This window comes from Symphalangus syndactylus, chromosome 21 (genome assembly GCF_028878055.3).
Source record: "Symphalangus syndactylus isolate Jambi chromosome 21, NHGRI_mSymSyn1-v2.1_pri, whole genome shotgun sequence".
Taxonomy (NCBI): Eukaryota; Metazoa; Chordata; class Mammalia; order Primates; family Hylobatidae; genus Symphalangus; species Symphalangus syndactylus.
In genome coordinates this window covers 72,570,929-72,592,851 of record NC_072443.2, presented here as the reverse complement: position 1 = coordinate 72,592,851, position 21,923 = coordinate 72,570,929, and the positions used below count along the sequence as shown (strand labels likewise).

The 21,923-nt window shown below is 40.8% G+C and overlaps 1 protein-coding gene across 10 annotated transcripts in view; it reads right to left on the bottom strand.

The window, feature by feature from the left end:
• Positions 1 to 21,923, bottom strand: part of FOXP1 (forkhead box P1) — a 439,375-nt gene that overhangs the window by 172,540 nt on the left and 244,912 nt on the right. For 2 of the 10 annotated variants that reach the window (XM_055260627.2, XM_055260625.2), the window contains exon 1: positions 3,325 to 3,804. The exons of 4 other annotated variants lie outside the window; for them this stretch is intronic. In XM_055260627.2, the coding sequence (XP_055116602.2) occupies positions 3,325 to 3,510 (186 nt within the window). In that variant the 5' untranslated portion in view covers positions 3,511 to 3,804. Of the gene's footprint in view, positions 1 to 3,324; positions 3,805 to 4,925; positions 5,056 to 21,923 lie in introns of those variants that run through there. 4 more of the 10 variants (XM_063630744.1, XM_055260632.2, XM_063630741.1 and 1 more) reach the window with 4 other exon arrangements.

Below are 21,923 nucleotides of genomic sequence, written 5' to 3'. Positions count from 1 at the left end.
GAGGCCCACGGCACTCCAGAATTGAAGAATCACACAGTACCATACCAGGTTAACAGCAGGTTTCAATTCTTTTGCCCCCGAAGCATGTAACTACAGAGCAACCGCTGACTTAACTTTGCAGCGCCCATAAGCAGTACTGTATCTGTTTCTTCACAAAGAACAAACTAACTTGATTTTTGTGGAAGTTAAATTGCCAACATCATATTGAGTTAAAGAGAAACAAAACAAAAATCAGAAGTTTCAGCCCATGCTGTATCTTTAAAAAAAATATATCCTTTGACCCTAAATAGATTAAAATCAAGGACGATTAGTCTTCACCACCTCCTCCCTCCCACCACCATCAACATCATGCACTAGCTATATTTTCCAGGCCAGTTTCTTCATGGTAAAACACTTTCTCATGAGACTGCCTGTGGTCACGGCTGACTATGTCACAGGAAAAAATGCTTCTCATGATCTCTAGATCATAGCGCTTCCAGGTCCAGCCTGAGCATTAAATACAGACACACCCGGAAATTGTAAATGATTTTCACAACAAGGCATTTTCCCACCTCAAAAGTGGCATAATCTTTGCAGCCTACCTATGTCCCTGGGGTGTTCTGAGTATTAACAAGTTAGCATTAGTCAGGCACTTTGATTTCTACAGACAAAGGGCTCTGTATAAATACAAAGTATGATTATCCAACCCTTTTGGAGGATATGATTTGGAGTACGATTATCCAACGCCTTTTGGAGAGAGGCGGAAAGGCCACTGCTTCCATCGTTGTCTTCTCAAGAGCAAAGCAACCTCCTAGTTATCTGCGGGGCAATACTCGTGAAAGTTGCACTGTATCTGAGCCTCTGCTGCACCGTTCCCTTATATAGTCAAGGAAGAGGGAATCCCTTCTGTGTGCATATTTTCAATTCACATTCCAAAACAGTATAGGCAATGAAACAGATTTTCAACTGTGATTTATAGGTCTTGAAACGACTAGGCCAGGCACTGTGCTAGAATCACGCACATCACTTCTTCAGGATGTGGAGAAGCAAGGAAGCCCCTACAGAAAATCATGTTCCTGTATTTAAAGAATGTGCCAGTATGCGCACATACATCAGTGAATGCCTACATATTAAGAATGATTTCACAAAGCCATGCAAACCCCACCTGAGAACTAAAAAAAACCGTAAATTTTAAATCTAAATTTAATATAGATTTGAGCCTTTCCCTTGGCCTCTGGAGGAATCAATTTGAGATAATGACAACCTTGAAGATAATGAATTAGGTTACATCATATTAAAGACTAGAAGGTATTTCTGAGGGACACAGACATATAAGTAGACTCTGTATTACAGCACCTGCCTAACATCTTTAAAGAGAGGGGCAAAATGTTGGCCTCTGATAAATTACGTTGTACCCTAGCCACAGACACTATGGTATACTTTCCTTTAGTTGAGCTATTCATGTTTAGCTTTAAACATCAGAATATAGCCTTCAACAAAACGGTCAGAGCCACTGGTTTGTCCAACGGTATTATTATTTAAAACACACACACATACACCACACAGTCGAGCTACTGAGGCAGGCATTCCTAAGTGAACTGTCTAGAAAAAGCTAAACTAATGAACAAAGTAATCCTGGGAAATCCTGTCCCATAAAACCATTAGTTGCAATAGGCTAATTCTCAATAAAAAGCCTGGCAAATTCTCAGAAGGCAAAAAGCCTCCTGAGCCTTAAGGGTTAACTCACTTGCCTGAAAAAAAAAAAGACACATATAATTTCCTTTTATCATAAAACAATGCATTTATTATTTTCTGTATATCTGTTAAAGGGCATGGCTTTCGGAGTGGAAAACAAAACAGAACTTGGTCACATGTTTATTTGCTTCAGCTACTCCCTTCCCCTTCTGATAAATAATCAAACATGCCATCCAGAAAAAACAAAACCAGCGAGCTGGGAAATTTGATGGTCATCAAATAGACTGAGATACCAAGAAAAGCAGCCCACTGTTCCCACACTGAATTTTCGGCCCCCACACCTACACTAACATCTGAGTAAATACCTTCAGTCACTCTTTCCATTTTCCCTGCAATTACTCCTACTGTTAAACAAATTGTCCTTAAGGCAGTCGCAAACATCTTATTTTTTTCTTGCAAAAGAGAACAACTTCTGAACATTCAAAAAAGCCACCATAGCCATAGCAATACACACACATACATACAATTATTTTATGTATTTAAATGTTTCTTCTATCAGAGGTTGGGACAACCCCAGAGGATATTTCTTTCTCTATTCTAATAGATGCTGTTTTAGACACTAAAATTTAAAAATATTTAGACTGCAGACTAGCAAACAAGGTTCACAGTAGTAACAATTCTCTTAAGATCAAAAGAGCTAATTTTCCATTTCCTGTCTATTCCCTGACCACTATATAGTTAAAAAAGAAATATTAACACCTGGCTTACCAATTAAACTGAAGTTGGGGGTCAGGGAAGCGGGGTGTGGAGGGAGGGGAGAGAGGCAAAAGGAGGGACTACAGACAGGAAAAGGTGGAACCTTTTTCAAAAATGTCAAACCATGTGTTTAAAAAGTCATTTCAACAGAAAGGACTAAGAGAGTCGTTAGATCGCTCTTCTCCTCAGAGCCAGGAGGCAGCACCAGTCCAAGGGCTTTTCCTGCCATACTGATTATCCACAAGGAGAATTTAGAAAAGAGCCTTCCAACATCAAAGTCAACAACCATCACAGAAAGTGAGGCAGGCTTTCCCTTTCCCTCTGCAGCCCACTCCGTTGAAACAAAAGGAATATGAATGAGATAATGACCGTGTGTGTTTCAGCAGTCTGACTTTTATTGGCATGAAATTGGTACAAATATTATCAAGACTGATTCACAAATGATGACGGTGTCGTGATGCAAACATCGGGGGACAATTCTGTAGATGCATAATTACAAAGGCATCATCCCCACATTCTCTTACTACTTGTGATAACAGGAAGAAAAAGAAGGCAACACGAAACAATGTCACAGTAAGCAGAGAGAGGTTCCAATCTACGTTCAGCCTATAAAACTATCCTGACACCACCCGGCTGCTTACTTAGCTGATTACATCCAAAGACATATTTGAAAGCAAGAGTGAATTAAACAAGGAGTTAGAAGGAAACGGTCCTCTCAAATCTCTAAAAAGAAAAAAGCCTCTGATGGAGAGAGGAGGGAAGGGGGAGGAAAAAAAGCAGTAAACAAGTTGGATCATCTTATTTCGCCCTTCAGAGAATGTCTGCACAAGAATGGATCCCTAGTTTAAAAGTTTAACCCAGCAAAAAAATGTTTCTTTTTCTCTGGACACTTACAGAGAAAATGAAGAGTTTGGCGAAGGGAGCCCGTACTGTCTGCCTTTGGATTTCCGTCTTCTTGCTGTAGATGGGTTCTGGCTGTTTCTGCGAAGCGGGGGTTGCCGAGTGGTAAAAAAGATGTTTGAATAAACAGGAAGTACTGTGCGGCTGAAGCACACTCGAAGAGAAAACACACTGGAACATTGCCCTTTGTAGGCAACCTCAGGGAGGTTTGCCTCCACAGTAGCTGGCTGGGCTCTCACTAAATGACAAAGAAACCACAAGAATTCCTCAAGTAATTCTTCACTTTCAAAGTTGAAAGATCAGTTGGAGCTTGCAGGTAATTTTCAAAGTTGCATTTAGCACTTAAAGAAATCTATTAATGCCACACGTATCTAAACCGCTCCAGGTCTGCAAGCAGCGACACAGCACACGCAGTGCGCCCTGGCTAGACCAAGCCCTAGCCAAACACAGCTCATTCACGCAGACAAATACACACCAACAGGGTTTCGGGAAACCTGCTCTTGAGATATTTTTGTGGTGACATTTACATAGGCAGGATGCTTTAAGAGAAAAAAAAAGAAGAAGAAGAAAATTCAGATTTTGCAGACTTTAGAGGATTTTGTCACATGTATTTTTAAAGAACACATCGTCCCGTATTCCAGGGATATGCCCTGGATCTGGCTTTGACTGGCTGTGCTTTACATTTTCTTTATCCACCATCAACCAAACTACCTGTTTATCTCCAGATTACCTACTGGAACACGCTTGCCTACTGGAACACTCCTTAACCCGCCCCAAAATGATTATCACAGTCTTGTCTTCCATCACCGAAGTAATTCAGCAGATACTGTAAAGAAAAGTAAACTGCTGAAGGCACAGCAAGTCAGCTTGAAAAATAGGAGGAAGAGTTGAACACCCATATTCAATAACAAAAAAAAAAAAAAAAAAGGAGGAAGAAAAGGATTCCTTCTGAAAATGTATTGCTCTTGTGGCAATGTTCTTCTGCCACGGAAGCTACTGATTTGTTATTTAGCATGGAATGCTGGACTGTCTGTCATCCAGGTGCTAATACTCGGCTAAAATAACTCATTGGGAGCTGTCAGTGGGATGTTTACACAGGCCCCAAGCTTTTCTTCATAGAAGGAAATTTTTTACTGGAATTCATCTTCTTTTGATCTCACATTCAAAGCAACGGCAGCTTGATAGACATTCAAGTCTGAAAGCAAATCCAGACGCTGAAGATAAACCGCCAGAAAATGACAGGCAGAAGCATCTAAAGCTTATAAAAATGAAGAGAACAGCATGTCGCCTGAGTATTACAATAGCAGAAATCAAGAGACATATTAGGTGGAACTGATCAGCCACAAAAACAGTTCAAAAGGCAGATCACAGAAACAGAAGACTAGGCTGGGGGAAAAAATGGGAAGGATCTGGTTTACTGCCTCATCTCCCTTCTGAGTCTCACAGTGCTTCCAAGCCTGCCTTCTCCACTTTGGGGAGGGGTGGAGTATCCAATGCGAATGTTCCTCTCTAACTCAGCTGGTCCAGTTAGAGACCAGGAAATGATTTCCTAGCAATCCCTTTTCAAGGGGCAGGAGAAAAAGGCAGAGTCTTACCTTGCTCAGTGTCCAAAATGCTGCATTTTATTAGCATCCCCTGCAGCTGCTCTGCGTTGCAGTATCAAAAGGCACACAGCCTGGGCGCCATGAAAGTGGGCGGTCAGGAAAACCATCTCTCAACAGAAGAGCTATAAGTAGTTCGAGATGGGGCTAGAGAGCTCTAAGCAGTCCAGTTCCCTAAAATGGCTAGTTATGGAATGAACACAAATGTTCCAGCCTCAGTCACACAAATAGATGTGTTCTGTCCTACAGATATGTAACTGCTTAACACCTAGTAGCTTTTAAGCCAACTAGGGCAGTTCTGTAAAGGAATTATCACAACTTTCTCAGAGACATGCAATTAAAAAAAAAAAGCCTCTTATTTTCAATAAAGTCAGTGCATACAATGAAATAGTAATTCTCCCAACAATTTTGTTCTTAAAAGCTGTTTGTTAACAAACAGTGAATGTGAACAGGCAGCATCAGGTTAAAGGGCAACAGAATTCCACATTATAATTTAGCCTGCGGTTATTCCTGATTGCAAGCACCCTCTGGGACTGCAAAGCAAGATCTTCTTTTGCAGCACGCTTGGATTTTTAAAATTAGTGCCCCTCCTTTTTTGCATAATAAACCAACATTAAAATATGGATTAAAAAATGTACAAACCAATTTTTAAAAGCTGTAATCAGTTTAGCATTTGCCTTGTGCAAACGAGTCCCGGGTAACTAAGTTACAAATGCAAAAAACAAACAAACAAAGCCAAAGCCCTACTGGATCCTAAGAGTGTTTTTTCAAGACACCTCTGCCATGCCTATACAGCTATCAGATGTGCTAAAGTCGATGATTTTCCTTTGAACTGTACTAGTTCAATCTGTGAAAGTCACCACGGTTGTTCTCTAACCATAAAAAAAAAAAAAAAAGCAAACAAACATTGTTGCTTTCAACACTTACTCCAAACATCTCCCAACTAAATATTCCATGTTGTTGCAATTGTTAGATTTACAAAAAACACAGAAAGGTTTGCCGTGAAAAGCGAAATGCAAATTCCCTTATACATTATAAAATATGTTCTTCCTCTACAAAGAATGCTGCCACCACTGCTGTGATGCAAGCAGCAGCAACACTCCATTTCTCATGGCCATTCTTGAAGTCTTTTTAAAAAAATCTGCCACGTATAAAGACCTTCATTAGTGTAATTAAATGACTGTTGGGTTTTTGTGATATAAACAACTTTTGATATGTCATTTAAAAACCTCATAATAACATCATTAAAGGGCCACCATTTTTAAAAGGGAAATTGTCTGCTCAGGGCCATGGAATAGTCGTCTCGCTCTGGGCCTCTTCCTCCTCTCCCTTTCAGACTTCTCCTGGACTTGAATGTCACCATAGACCTTGAATCCTTGAATGTGAAATGGCTTCACGCTAATTGCTCTAATTGCTTGAAGATGTGCAGGCAGGTGAAACCTGATCCCCGTGGCCATTGTAGAGACCAAGAACAACACGGGAATGTTTACACAGTGGTTTGATTTTAATAGACAGAAGGGCTGAGTTTAAGACAGCAAAAACACAGCTAATAGGTGACCTCTTAATGTAGTCCTCCTCTAAATAAAAAAAAAAAAAAAGGACACACAACAAAATACAATTTCATGTTCTAAAAGGCAACGTCCTAAATATCAAGGTTATTTGCTTGACTCTTGGGGTTGAGTACACGTTACACTGCACCTGACATTTTATACCCGAAAGTCTACCCCGAGTATGTGTGTGTGTGATGTTTTTTTTTACTTTAAAACAAAAAAGCTCTTTATATGTCAGTCACCTCACAAACAGATTATGACTCTATGGTATTTCCTAGTAAGTGCATTCATTTAAATTTTAAATTGAATATTTTTCACAGCTGTAATACTCCTTGTCCCTTAAACGGGAAGGCTTGGATGTCTCCTTGTTTATTCCTTTGCCTCTTCTGTCCCCACCCCCATTTATGGAATTCTTGACCCTTGTCCATTTCTTGATTGCAGTTGAAGTTGAGCCCAAACCCTCTCACACTGGTGCTTCAGACATTTGTCTAAAGGCTTTCAGTATCTTGTTTCTTTGTTGCTGTGTGGGACTGTGGTCTGCTTCTACCTAGAGACTAAGGTGGCCGTTAGAGCAGCCAAAATAGTTACTCAAAAACAGTGGCTATTCTCCTTGATATTTTAACAATTTGGAATGGACACCAAGGTTTAACGATGGCTCCCCAGGGCCCTCTCTTAACAGGGCACAAATGTAACCAAGGCTGGACAAGAAATACATGATAGCAAGGCCAAGAGAAAAATACAGCAGCACCTCCAAGGTATCATTAACAAAAGGAAACCCACAAAGATTAGGGGAAGTGTTAGATAGGTATTGAGATAGGTAGGTAGGCAGATAGACAGATAGCTCAAGGATCCAAATGTATAGGAGCATTTCATATACAGCCAAGGAAATACTGCTAAACAGAAAATGAAAATGAAACATATACTACAGTAGGAAAAAATACAGCAAAACAATGGAATTATTTTAAGGTTAAGCTGGGCAATTAAAGCCAATGATACACCTTGTAAATGAGAACAGAGAAGCACGAAATAGCCCATATAGCTGGGAGTATTGTCTAACTGCTGCTCTGCCAAGTTATGCTGTATATTAAGTTCTGATGATGAAAAAATACAAAATGCAGCAGAAGTGGGGAAAAGTCCTCTTAAACCTATGAAAACTTTAACTATATAAGCTAAGTAATAAATATAGGTGCTTCCTTTCCTGGACTATTTGTCACCCTGGACACTGAAAGACAAAATAATGAAACAAAAATAACTGCATAGAACTTCCCTTTGAATCACGGCCACCTCACATACATTTCTAGACAATCCTACCTTCTTCTAAAAGTTATAATTCCCGGCCAGGCACAGTGGCTTATGCCTGTAATCCCAGCACTTTGGGAGGCCGAGGTGGGCAGATCACGAGGTCACAAGAGATCGAGACCATCCTGGCCAACATGGTGAAACCCCATCTCTACTAAAAATACAAAAATTAGCTGGGCGTGGTGATGCGTGCCTGTAGTCCCAGCTGCTTGGGAGGCTAAGGCAGGAGAATTGCTTGAACCTGGGAGGTGGAGGTTGCAGTGAGCCAAGATCGCACCACTGCACTCCAGCCTGGCGACAGTGAGACTCCGTCTCAAAAAAAAGTTATAATCCCCTATTAAGAAGAAATGTCCTTCCCTCTGAAAAAGGAGGGGGTACCAATATCCATTTGTACATGTAAAGATTAAGTATAAACCAGTCCAAGCCAGTGAGAGGAACACAGAGGAAAAAAGTAAACAGGCCCCTACCCCCTACTCCCAAAATAGTTCCCCTTTGAAAGTTCTAAGCGGTGAGTGCCTGGTACCGAGGGCTGCCCTGTTCCTTGGAGGGGTCAGCAAAGCTATGCTAAACTGACAGGTTCAGTTTACAGCAGGCCAGAACTTTGTTTGGATATACTGGCCTTGTTCACCGCCAGCTTAACAACAGATGGCTAGAAAACTTTCATTATGTTGCACAGGACTGAACTGCAAACAACCCAGAAAACTGTGAAAAGTTTAACTCCCTCTGAACCAATGTGCCAAACCAGGGCCTGCCCAGAGCCAGTGAACCAGCTTAGGGCCAAGGGGACTGTGGAAGCGATGGTTAAAATAACACTGCCCAAGTCGAGTCAAAGCACCTTTCCAGGTTCCAAAACGGCAGCGACCCACCCAAATCTTTATTTAACTCTTCAAGGGCCAGGCCATATAAGGAGTTGCATCGACCATGCCTTCTTTACTTTTCCAAAGTGTGCTGTCAGACTTTCCCTCCCTTTGGAGAAAGAAAATCATCCTTCAGACAATTCCCAATCCCCAAGCTCCCGTTCTGCCTTCCATTCTCCTGGAAGTTGGGAGCACAGGACCAAATTGTCTCACCCTAACACCCAGAGTTAAATATGATTTATCCAAATCTGTTTATAATTTAAATATTCATTAAGTAGATTCAATCACATGAACCCTAATATCTCCTAATGCTCTGAGACAGGTTATAAATGCACCTTTGAAGGTTTAATTCAATTGGCAATCTGAGAAGTCTTATCACTGGAAATGTGTTATTTTCATATTATTCAAGAAATGAACAAATGTGTTTTCCACAAATGTATTTTAGAAGCTACCCTTTCCTGTTATTGAAAGAAAATTGTGTTTATTACTCCTTTAGCATAGTGTAAACTCATAAACGTCAACAGAGAGTACAAGGAAAACTGTCAACTAAATATTGTTTCCTTCATGAGCTGTTCTTCCAAGTCAATTACGCCTTTCAACTTCTGGGGCACTGTATGATAAACTGGCAGTAAAAATCATTCACATTAATATACCATGGTGCCTTGCCTGCAAAAGGTAATTAAAGAAGTAAATGACTCATAAGAATAGACATATTAGCTGCAAAATGAAAGGCAACTGAGCTGCCACATAAAAATATGTACCATTAAGATACTGCATTTTCATATTCCTGTAATCAGCTTCAGTAGACTAATGCTTATTTAATCCAGTTCTGTGCTAAGTCCATCAACAACTGTTTTTTGCTGTTTTCTCCTTGACTGAACATTATGAGAGCAGGTTTAGAATAAATACTGCAATGAGATTTTTGCATACTCAATTGAAGAACAGGTTTTTACATTTTAAAATCTATTTTTCTTTCTCTGAGAAATACAACATAAAAAAAGATTACTGGTGGAAAAAAATATATATGTATATTGCTAGCTAGACATGTCCCTTTAAATGGCAGAACATTTCAGCGAAATATTTGTTTCCATATTCACTATTTCTGACCTGTACCACTATCAGCATAAGGGTGTCATGCCTCCACTTGCCAGATCTCAGCTTCCTTTATGAAGCACTCCCTTTTGTTAATAATGTCTTCCATTAGCATTAGCAGGATGAGGGCAATTTATCCTTTGGCAGGGATGGAAAGAGAAGGCAAGACACGAGGAGGGGGTTAGCGTAGGGGGTGGTGGGAGAGGATCTCAGACATGCCTAGTGGCCTCTGAGTTCTTTTCCTTCCAGGGTGTTAGCTACCTGACTGGATAAACCCTTCTGAAAGAGAAGTGAATTGACCCTCAAAATAACTGCTCTATTTTCCAATCTCTGGCTTTCAAACTGACACTTTGCTCTCTTCTCCATATCCCTTTATATTTCAGCACATCCCTGCCAGCCCAGCCAAGGCACAGCAAAACATCCTCCATTCGGTCTGAGATTTTTCACTTCACTTGCTCACTTCTCTGCTGCGGGAACCTGATCTTAACCAGTGAGATGGGTCCACCATTTGTACTATTAATATTTTGGGGAACATTAGATGCATGAGGTTTCCTGGAGGCTGGAGAAATGCCTGTTCTGACTGTGGAAATCAGGGCTCTTTGTTGATAACTGATGCCGCCTAAAGCTTTTGTGGATCCAGTTTGGGAGTTTTAGCTTTCAAAACTCATGCAGCTCCTCCGATGTCCAATGCCAGCAGTGAAAATCAGCCTAGGGTATCTGGTCTTCTATCATGTTTGTCAACAATTCGCCCACCTTCAATAACATCCGAATGCATTTGGATGGTGCCCACTAACCTATCAAAAAATCCAAAAGATAATTCTATTTATTTATTATTTATTTATTTATTTATTTTTATTATTTTTGGTGCAAGACCATGGGCTTTCAATAAAGGTAAAGTTCTAGATTTCTATACAAGTTCTGCCTTCTCCCTTTCCCTCCTCCTGTGAATATACAAATCTCTTTGACTTTAAAACTGATGAGCACCCACCAGCCAGGCCCTCAAGGACAGTGCAGGACGTGAGGATGGCCCTACAAGGACCCTCCGAGATATATTTATCTTTTCACAGTTCTCGGAACTGTGGAGAGCCTCTCAGATTTAGGCTGGATCTCTCCTTGTAATGTATTATTGCCTCAGTGTTTGAGCAGACACCACATGGAACCACAACTAATGAGCTCTAGTCCTTTTTCTAATTAAGGAACAAAGGTTCCTGTGTGCGCAGAATGGTGACGCTGTCTGGAGAACACACGTGGAGGAAGAAGCGAATGCTTCTAATTGCCTCAAAATGGGATTTTTAATATTTAGGAACATAATGGGATCGGGAAATAAGAACATTTTCAACATCCTTTATAAATAAGCCTTTACAAAATATTGTTAGCTGTTAATAATACATCATTATCAAAAATGGAAAGTCATGAATACAGTGCATGTAACCTTTGTATTCACGTGAATTAACCTATATGTACGAATACAATGATACATGAATTAGTTTTTAAAAATACATTAAAAAAAATAAAAGGCCCTCCTCTGAAAAAGAAAGGCGAGAAGGCAGCTCCTCTGAGCCTGATATTCCTCAGACCTTAGCAGATTAGGATTCAAACATGTAATTAAGAAAGATAACCCCAGTTTTTATAGTAATTAGGGGCTGTGGGAAATAGGATACTATCTCTCAAAAGTGTTACAAATATACCACACTTCTAAATAACCTGCAATGCTTGGAAACTATACTCACTACCAAGGGCAAAGCTGCTATGCAGTGAGGGAACAGTAAATGACAGACTGGCGTTCAAGTCCATTAGCTGCTATGTGATAGGAGCACATTCACTGGCACACGACCTGTGAAAAATCTTAGATCTCTTTAAATCTTTGAATTGGATTACTGCATTAATTCTTAAGAACTGCAATCCTTCAACCAAGTCAAATTACCCTCATTAACAGTGGAAAAACTACCTCTGCAATAAGTTAAAAAAAAAAGATATTTATTACCTATAATCACTTTCACATACTTCACCTAGAAATATGATGAACTGATGCCAACAACTCTGAAAACGGCATCCTGGTTTCGCATATTAATTTGGGTTAAAATAAAAATACAAATGCAAGTATTTGCATGCTATTTAAAATTTGTTTCACATCTACAGGAAATTTTCTTTTATGATTACAATCCTCAGATAAGAAGTAAATAGCTCCATTTTACAGGAGGGGAAATTGGGGCATACATAGAGATACAGAGCCAGTTGTCTAAGCTTTCCCAGACTAATTGGGGTAACACAGAATCTCCTGGTCCTCTGTTCTGGGCTCACACTGCCGAAATTAAATCAGAAATTCAGACTCATAATGGCACTGTAATACAATGCACTGACTTCTCTAAATCAAACTCAGTGAATTAAAAGGGAGGCAAAATAAATGAGAAGACAGGAATGCAGCTTTAGGTGTAGAAATGATAACCACAGTAAATTACAACAAAAGCTGCCTCAATTCTTCCATCACCACATTTGCTATTACTGTTTAACCTGCCTTGAACATTCATTGAATTTAGAGTGATTAAAAAAAAAAAAAGAAATGTTAATTGATCTACTCTGCCCTTGTTACTCCCTAAAATGGTCTCATCTGAAATGTGATGACAGCTTGACTGACTTTGAACAACTTTGGATACTTTATGGGAAATGAACTCTTTGAAGCCCCACTGACTTCTGTTCCTCGGCTCTATGGATGTTACTGCTTTGGTTCTATTACTTCCCAGCACAAGCCAGGGCAGGAGAGTCCTCATCCCAGGGAAGCCAACCAAGTGGAGACAGGGTTGGGCACAGGCAAGCCAGTCTGTATTTACTGAAACAGACTCTTTCGCTATTATGTGTTAAGGAATGGGAAAAGTTGAAAAGGGAGAAGTTGCTTTCCAGACTTGGTATGAATCAATACTTCCAAGCAGCCACAATAAAATGCTAACTGGAGTTCATAATAAAACCCAGGGGCACTACAAGGTTCCTAAGTGCCTCTGAATTTAAAAAAAGATAAATTCTGCTCACGGTGATTGTATGCAGAACGTGTTTATTTCAGTCTAAAGATTTTAAACAAAGTAGTCCTCACTCAACATATGATAATAAAAATCTGTTACATAGAATATCATCTCCATTGATCCTAAAATCGACTGTAACTTATTTAAGGTTGAGTACTCCTTATCCAAAATGATTGGGATCAAGTGTTTAGGATTTCAGATTTTTTAGGATCTTGGAATATCTGCATACACATGGTAAGATATCTTAGACATGGGACCCAAGTCTCAGCACGACATCCATTTATGTTTCGTATACACCTTATACCAGAGCCTGAAGACAATCTCATACAAGACTTTTGATAATTTGGGGCAAGAAACAACGATTTGACTGCATTTTGACTGAGACCCATCACATGAGGTCAGGTGTGGAATTTTTCACTTGTGGTATCATGTTGGCACTCAAAACGTCTCAGATTTTGAAGTACTTCTGGTTTTGGATTTTCCTGTTAGGGATTTCAACCTGCAACTTCCAAAAGCTCTGTTGTTAAGATGAGCATTTCAATTCCACACCAGATTTGCAGTCATAGTTAAAATAATATAGTCTAATAATTGTGAAAATAGCATTTATCAGTCTCACTTTGTGTCAGGCATTTTTATTCGCTATCCTTCCAACGACCTTTCAAGGTGGGAATTATCATGCCTATTTTACAGGGAAGGAAAACAAGGCTCAGGGTGGCTGACTATCTTGCCCAATGTCACACAGCTTCTAAGCAGGTATTCAAATACTGTGACTGTCTGGAGGTGAAGCTTAAGGGGAAATCAGAGAGAGGAACTTTTCAAAAGAGGACTGTGAGAAAGGAGATGCATCTGTCTTGGGACGTTAAAAAAATCTGTCAAGAAGCCAGGCATGGGGCAACCATAGTCCTAGCTACTCGGGAAGCCAAGGTGGGAGGATCTCTTGAGCTCAGAAGTTTGAGGCCAGCATAGGCAACGTAGTAAAGCTTGGTTTCCAAGAAAAAAAAAAAAAATTGCCAAGAAACTGTGATCCAGGCTGGGCGTGGTGGCCATGCCTGTAATCCCAGCACTTTGGGAGGCCAAGGTGGGTGGATCACGAGGTCAAGAGATAGAGACCATCCTGGCTAACTCGATGAAACCCCATCTCTACTAAAAATACAAAAAATTGGCCAGGCGTGGTGGCGGGCGCCTGTAGTTCCAGCTACTAGGGAGGCTGAGGCAGGAGAATCAGTTGAACCCAGAAGGTGGAGGTTGTAGTGAGCCAAGATGGCACCACTGCATTCCAGCCTGGTGACACAGCAAGACTCTGTCTCAAAAAAAAAAAAAGAAAAAGAAACTGTGATCCAAACATCAGACTGTCAATGACTTGGAAAACTCACCACACACCTCCTTCCCAGTGACACCGCATGTTTTGAAGCATGATACAAAAATCATTCTTCTTTGGCTCTACCATTTGTAGAGTCCCCTCCCCCACTTTTAAGAGCTTTGTGACTGTCAATCAGGTGCTTTTCAAACAATAAACGCTTAAGCAGTGACCTCATGGTTAACTTGGTTTCACTACTCAGGCAACCTTTCAAAACAAATGTTAAAGTTAACCATTCTACAGGCACCAGAACATTAGCTTCTATTTACACATCAATTAAACACATAATTTTTGGTGACTACTTTGTACTAAGCACAGTCTAGGCACTGGGCCTAGAAGGGAGAATAAGACAGACCTGGCCCTTCACTTTCTGATACTACAGTCTAGCGGGAGATAGAGTAAGACACCAGCAATCAACAAATCCAGAAATAATTAAAGCCACTATGAAGGAAGCCTCAGCCTTCATTAAAAAAAAACAAACAAAAAAAACTTAACTTCTCATTTTTAACCTACTCTAGATAAGTCCATCGAGGAATTCATCCACGAAGAGGTGATATTTAATTGGAAACCCACAAGTAAAGAAGAAATAGCCAAGGAGCAGAAAGAAGGTTGAAGAAAATGGAGCAAAGAGGCTGAAAAGAAAGCATGAAACAGTGCTTAAGAAATTAACTTATTGAATCGTTAGTGAAATAGAATTGTGTTGTTCAACTAATCCTATGTCTACTTCATTCTTCTTCAACCCTTTTAGGTAAACAGAAGTACACAGATTACAAATATGCTTTCAATCAAATGACTAAATAAGTACAAAATGTGTCATGTTGACAAAAAAAAAACTGTAAAAACATTAAGGAATTGATATAATTACCACAGAAAACAAATACCTGGCCCTTGTTCCTGTCAATGTGTACCATTTTTAAGGCTGTAATGTCATGGGGTAGGCAGAATTCTCAGGTGACCCTTACATTCCTATGCCTGGTATAACCCACCCCTTCCCAGAGAGTCAATCATGCACTAATCCAGGTGCTATGTGAAGGGGTTTTGTGGATGTAATTAAGGTCCTAAATCAGCTGACTTGAAGAAAGGGAGATTTATCTGAGTGGGCCTGATGGAATCACATGAACCCTTTCGACTGGAGTTTAGAGCGCAGAGATTGAGGAAGTCAGATTCTGAAGCACAAGAAAGCCTGATGTGCCCCTACTGGCTTCACGATGGAAGAGACCATGTGGCAAGAAATGTGGGTAGACTCTAGATGCTGAGAGCAGCTGCAGGCTGACAGCCAGCAAGGAAGCAGGGACCTCAGTCCTATAGCCAAAAGGAAATGGATTCTACCAACAACCTGGATGAGCTTAGGAGCAGATTCTTTCCCGGAGCCTCTCAACGAGGAATCAGTGCAGCTACCACCTGCATTGCAGCCTCCCGATTCTCTGAGCAGAGACTCCATTAACAGTGCACCTGGGCTTCTGACCTACAGAACTATGAGCTAATCAGGAGGTGTTTAAACTGCTAAATTTGTGGCAATTTGTTATGAAACAACAAAAACTAACACACGCAGAAAAAGAGATGAAATCACACTGTTTGCATCTAAAGTTTATAAAAGAGTTTCTCTTAATGAGTAAGAACTCAGATGGGAGGGAGGTGGGAAGAGAGATAAGGGGGCAGGAAAGAAAGGGCAGGGCACGGCAGGGCAGGGCTTGCATTCTGGTCCCACAAGGAACAACATGGTGACCCAGGGGAGCAATCACTTCTCTCTGGGCCTCACTTTCCTCATCTGCAAGAAGTTGGCAATAACAATGGGTGGTAGTGAGGGACGTCTTGGGAAAACACTGAGTGAAAACAGTTTGAAAGTTGTGAAGACAATCCAAGGTATTCTATATTCTTTCCTGGACCATTTTCATTTTTAGCTTCCTTTTCTAATTATTTCGATTACTTATTCTAATAATGATCAGGACACAAATACGGAATTGTCCTTGGCTAGAAAAGAGAAGAAGTACTTTAAGTTATTGTGCATCTTCTTGGCAGCCCATGCAAAGGATGTGGGGATACCTTCCTGGGAAAAAGTGAAAGGAGGTTGGCATGAGGTCCCTGGTGAGGAAAACCCTGTCTCTCATCTTCCTTCCCCTCTTTGTTGCATGGTCTTCTGGAAGATGAAGCCAGAGGCCTGCATTCGAATCCTAGCTTCACTCCTGACCTTAGGCAGTGATCGAACCACACTGCACCACAGTTTCCTCATATGTGAAATGGAAATAATAATGACACCACCTCCTAAGGCTGTTGTGAGGAGTAAGTCATTTAAAATACATAAATTAGGCTGGGCACAGTGGCTCACATATGTAATTCCAGTGCTTTGGGAGGCTGAGATGGGAGGATCGCTGGAGCCCAGGAGTTAGAGACCACCCTGGGCGACATTGCAAGACCCCATCTCTACAAAAAAAAAAAAATAAAATGCATAAAGTACATTTAAGACAGTGTCCAGCACTTTATAAGCACCATATAAGTGTTATGATGATTACTTTTACCACTGCTATGAATAGGAGCTGATTTTTATTTTCCAGAAAATCTGTTGTCCCTCCAAGGGAATTTGGAAGATGGGGCTAAGTAAATATATCAAAATATGTTTATAATACGGCTTTTACTAATGACTTTTCACAGTGCACTATAAAACCCATCTAACCTCTGATGAAAAACAAAACCCTTCTATACTCATGATTTTTGCCACATAATTTTACTTTTACATGAATAGGAAAAAAAGGTATACAAGTCTTAAAACTTTGGCTTACTGCTTTTTAACAAGTAGTTTGGGCAAAACCAGCAAAGAGGATTCCCCTGCTAAAAGAGCCATGAAAGGTAAGAGATTTCAGCAAGAGGGTAAGAGATAAAAGCGCTCAGAAAAAGAAGGCAAAAGTAAAACCAGACAAAGGCTGAGTCCACCTCCGGAGCAGAGACCTCTCATCCTCACTAGTGTATGTACTGAACTCTCTGTGGCCTCTTTCTCAGGGCTAGAGAATGAGCAGTGGAATCAGCTCTCCCCTAATCTACAACCCAGCATGCAAGGCAGCCAAAGAACCAGGCAATGAGAGTGGTGCCCTGGGAACCCTGACAGGAGCAAGAAATGTCCAAGGCTGGGTGTTGTTCGGAGGTCCCAGTGCGAGTGCTAGAGTCTCCACACCTGAGCTGTAAAGAAAGCATCTCATTCGGCAGGTAAGATGGGTTGGCAGAAAAGCGGGCAGGAAGGGTTCTTAGGCAAAGGGCTCAGCGTGTTTGTGCCCTGCTAGAAAATAAAAGTGACCACAAGTGTTCGGGACCTGACCGAAGGGGCGAGGAGGCTGAGAAGGAACTGGATGAATCACAAGGATAGGCTAGGCTGTGTAGAGCATGTGCAGCAGCTTGGACTGACACATTGATTTTTGGCAGGGGGGTACAGAGTATGAATCTCAACACATGCATGGATTTGTATAATCACCAGCACAGTCAGGATACAGAAGGCCTCCACCACCCCGAAACTCCCTTGTGCCAACCTGTTGTAGTCACACCCTCCTCACCACCCCTGGCCCCGGGAACCACTGATGGAGTCTCTATCACAGTTTTGTCTTTTCAGAAATGGCATATAAATGGAATCATATAGTATGCAATCTTTGGAGATTACCTTTTTTGACTTAATACTTCTGAGACCATTCTAAGCTGTGGGTCTATTAAGAGTTCATCCCTTATTCTTGCTGAGTAGTATCCCATTGTATGGAGGTGCCACAGTCTGCTTACGCACATGCCCAGTGAAGCATGTCCAGGTTGTTTCCAGCTTGGCGCAACTATAAATAGAGCTTTCACAAACCTTAACCTTAGCCTATAGGTTTTTGTGTGAACATACATCCTCACTTCTCTCTTCAATACATATATAAGAGTATGAGTAACTGTATGTTCAATTTTTTTTTTTTTTTTTTTTAAGAAACTGCCCAGGCTGGGCGTGGTGGCTCACACCTGTAATCCCAGGACTTTGGGAGGTCAAGGCAGGTGGATCACCTGAGGTCAGGAGTTAGAGACCAGCCTGGCCAACATGGTGAAGCCCTGTCTCTACTAATAACACAAAAATTAGCTGGGCGTGGTGGCACGTGCCTGTAATCCCAGCTACTAGGGAGGCGGAGGCTGAGGCAGGAGAATTGCTTGAACCCGAGGGCAGAGGTTGCAACGAGCTGAGATTGCTTGAACCCGAGGGCAGAGGTTGCAATGAGCTGAGATTGTACTACTGCACTCCAGCCTGGGCGAAAGAGTGAGACTCCATCTCAAAAAAACAAAAACAAAACGAACAAAAAAAAAAAACTGCCCAGCTGTTTTCCAAGGTGACAGCATCACTTTACATTCCCACAGGCAATGCATGAGAGTTCACTTGCTCCACATCTTCACCCTCACTTAGAATCACCAGTAATTATTTTAGCCATTTTCATAGGTGTATAGTGGTATCGCATCCTATTTTTTTCCCTTTCCCTATAATTTTAATTTGCATTTCCCTAATGTCTAACGATGTGGAATGGCTTTTCATGTGCTTATTTTTGGTCAAGTCTCTTGCCTCTTTTTAAACTGAGTATTTGTTTGTTTTTTATTATAGAGTTTGGAAGGTTCTTCATATATTCTGTACACGAGTCCTTTGCTAGAGAAATGATTTTAAAACATTTTCTTACAGTCAGTAGCTTGTCTTTAATCAGGGATTCTATCTGCATTTTTGAAAGTTCTTTTACACTATGCTATGGAGAAAAGACAGAAAGGATGTTTGGATAGCAGCAACTTACTAGGAAATGAAAAACGCAACCCAGAAGCCGTGGATGGGCCCAGTGTCTTGAGTGCACAGAGAGGGAACAAACAGGATGCTGTCATGGCACAGGGGAGACGGGGAGAAGCAGTCCCTTCAGCGTGATGCTTTTAATGCTGTGACTAATGATGCCACGTAAAGGTGATGTCTTCCCGTCCTCTGTTTTTAGTGCGGCTGAACCATCCCAGGTAATAAATCAAAGAAGCCAGGGTGGCTATTTGTATGGCAAGATAAGGAAAATTAATTTCAATGCCCAAACATGGACCTCCTTATATTAAAAAATGACTTAGCAACACCAGTCCTTTTCATGAGAATGTCTTGGAAAGCCAGCACTTGGAAAACACACACACAGGGCCAATCCACCCTCTGTATTTTCAAGGGAAATACTGTTGTCTCCTGAGATTGGGGGAAGTTAAGGGGGAAGAATACATTATACAACGAAGAGCAAAAAAATAAAAAATAAAAAATAAAAATCCGAACAAAAAATGTTTGTGGACCTTCACAAAAGAGAGGATTATAATAATAAATTGCATGTAGCAGTCACACACTCACTTCTTTTAAAAACCTTCACTATACTTTATAAACTACTCTAATTGTCTCATTTTCTCCGAAACTCAGATACTTTGAGTTTAAAATGTGTAAAAATATCAACACTAGGACTGCGAACGAGAGCATAACTAACAATAGTGAGATTCTGAGGTGGCAACACGACTAGAACATAGAATTAATATCTTGGCTGAAACACTAAGCGGAAGACAAAGTGCAAGGAAAGCCTGGAGACTCCTCCTGGTCCCCAGGGGCTGCGCCCTCCTCCCGGCTCTGAGCACAGCGCGGGGAACAATGTTAAGCCATCCATCACCAGCGAGCGCTGCTCTACTTGCTGGCGCCAAGTGAGCAAGGTTGCCACCTGTCCAGCTTGCCTTTGAACGGTCCCCCACACAAAGCCCCTCTGTGCTCCAAGTTCAAACTAGCATTTACTCTGGATGCCCGAATTACCTGGCGTTTCAGCCAGCATCTGTGCCCTACCTCTAACTTGGAGAAGCCCTACCTCTAACTTGGATCTACTGACTATATTCTGGGTCTGCACCAAGTAGGCACAATTTTCCTACACAACCCTCTCTTTGCTTCTCTTCTTGCCCCCTATAATCTCTTCCCTGCATAGCAGCCAGAGGAATCTTTTGAAAATGCACATCGGGTCATTTTGTTACAAAAGATTTTGTGCTCAGGATCAGAGCCATATTCTTAAGCCTGGCTTTCAAAGACGGGGTCTTGCCCACACCTTCCTGTCTACCTTCATCTCATATCACCTTTACAACTGCCATGGTCTTGCTGCTCCAGCCATCTTCACGATCCCCTTCCCTCTCAGGGCTGTTCTTCTGCCATACACACCATTCCTTATATCTCAACACAGCTGGAACCCGAAGATGTTAGCTGATCTTATCACCTCAGAGGTAACATCCTCTCCACCATTAATGCCCCCCATCATTCTGTTCCACTGTCCTCTCAGCAATTCCATCATCTAAAAATATTATGCTTATTGATTTACAAAAAAGTGTGAAATTTATCTCTCTCTATTGGATTGTAACTGCCCTGAAAACAGGACCATTTTCTAGTCAGGTTCATCTCTGTCTACAACAATGGCTAAATCAATGTCTTGGTTAAATCAACCAACAAATGAATAAATGATCATACCAAGGTAGGGAGGTGCTTCCAAGATCCTAGCCTTATCGGCATTTATTTTTAAAATAGTAAAAAAAAAATTCCCATCATCTCAGAAGTGGGAATGCATTTTCAAATGTAATTACGAAAAAAATTTAGGAACCATAAACACTTGATAAATAGAATTATGTTAAAACTGAATATGTCTAAAACAGCATAGCAAAGACAAAAGATGGCCGAAACACTAGAGAAATATTTGCGTGTCAGAACCTAGAAATAAATTATAATTTTTATGGTTCATTAAAAATCTTATAAATCAATCAGGAAATAAAATCCAAAAGAAAATTAGCCAGATAATATGAAAATACAAATGTCGGCCAGGCACAGTGGTTCAGGCCTGTAATCCCAGCACTTTGGGAGGCCGAGGCAGGCAGATCACCTGAGGTCAGGAGTTCAAGACCACCCTGGCCAACACGGCGAAACCTTGTCTCTATTAAAAGTACAAAAATTAGCTGGACATGGTGACAAGCACCTGTAATCCCAGATACTCAGGCAAGAGGCTGAGGCAAGAGAATCACTTGAACCCCAGAGGCAGAGGTTGCAGTGAGCAGAGATCACACCAATGCACTCCAGCCTGGGCAACAGAACAAGACTCGGACTCAAAAACAAAAAAAAAAACTAATAACAACAACAACAAAAAGTCTCAAACATTTTAAAAAGGTTATTCGATCTCACTCTTAAAGAAAACTTGCATTTGTTTTACTTATTTGTTTTTATTACATTTTTTCTCATTTATTTCTGAGTCTCATACCCAAGAATAAGCATAGGCCGCTGAATGACAGGCAAAAACTGAAGCATACTAAGGCAAAATAATTTAAATGCAGCACTATCTTCTTCCTTTGACATATACTTATTCCTAAGTGATTATGAGCACTAGCCTCAGTTTATTTATCTGCTAAATGGGAATATAGTACTGTCCTTAATTTATTACACTTTGGTGAGAATTGAGAATACATGTAAAGCACCATTGAATCTATGGTTATCTTTTATTATTATGCCAGGTAATGCGAGGGTCACCAAACTAGAGCGAATGGAAATCCTGCTTTTGCCAGTCCAGCAGGAAGGCAGATGTGGGTGAAGCACTCTACTGAAAAGAGAATGTGGTATATCTATAGTACTAGGAGTAAAGATAAATTGCTATATGAGTTCAAAAAGGAGGCAAGGGCACTTCCAGTTCAGGATGTCAAAGATTTCCTAGAGGAACTGGTGTTTAAACCAGAGCTTGAAGGGTAAAGACAATTTGGATAGGCCTCAGACAACGTGCTTGTACAGTTAGTCAATAATAGTTCTTCTGCAATTATTAGGC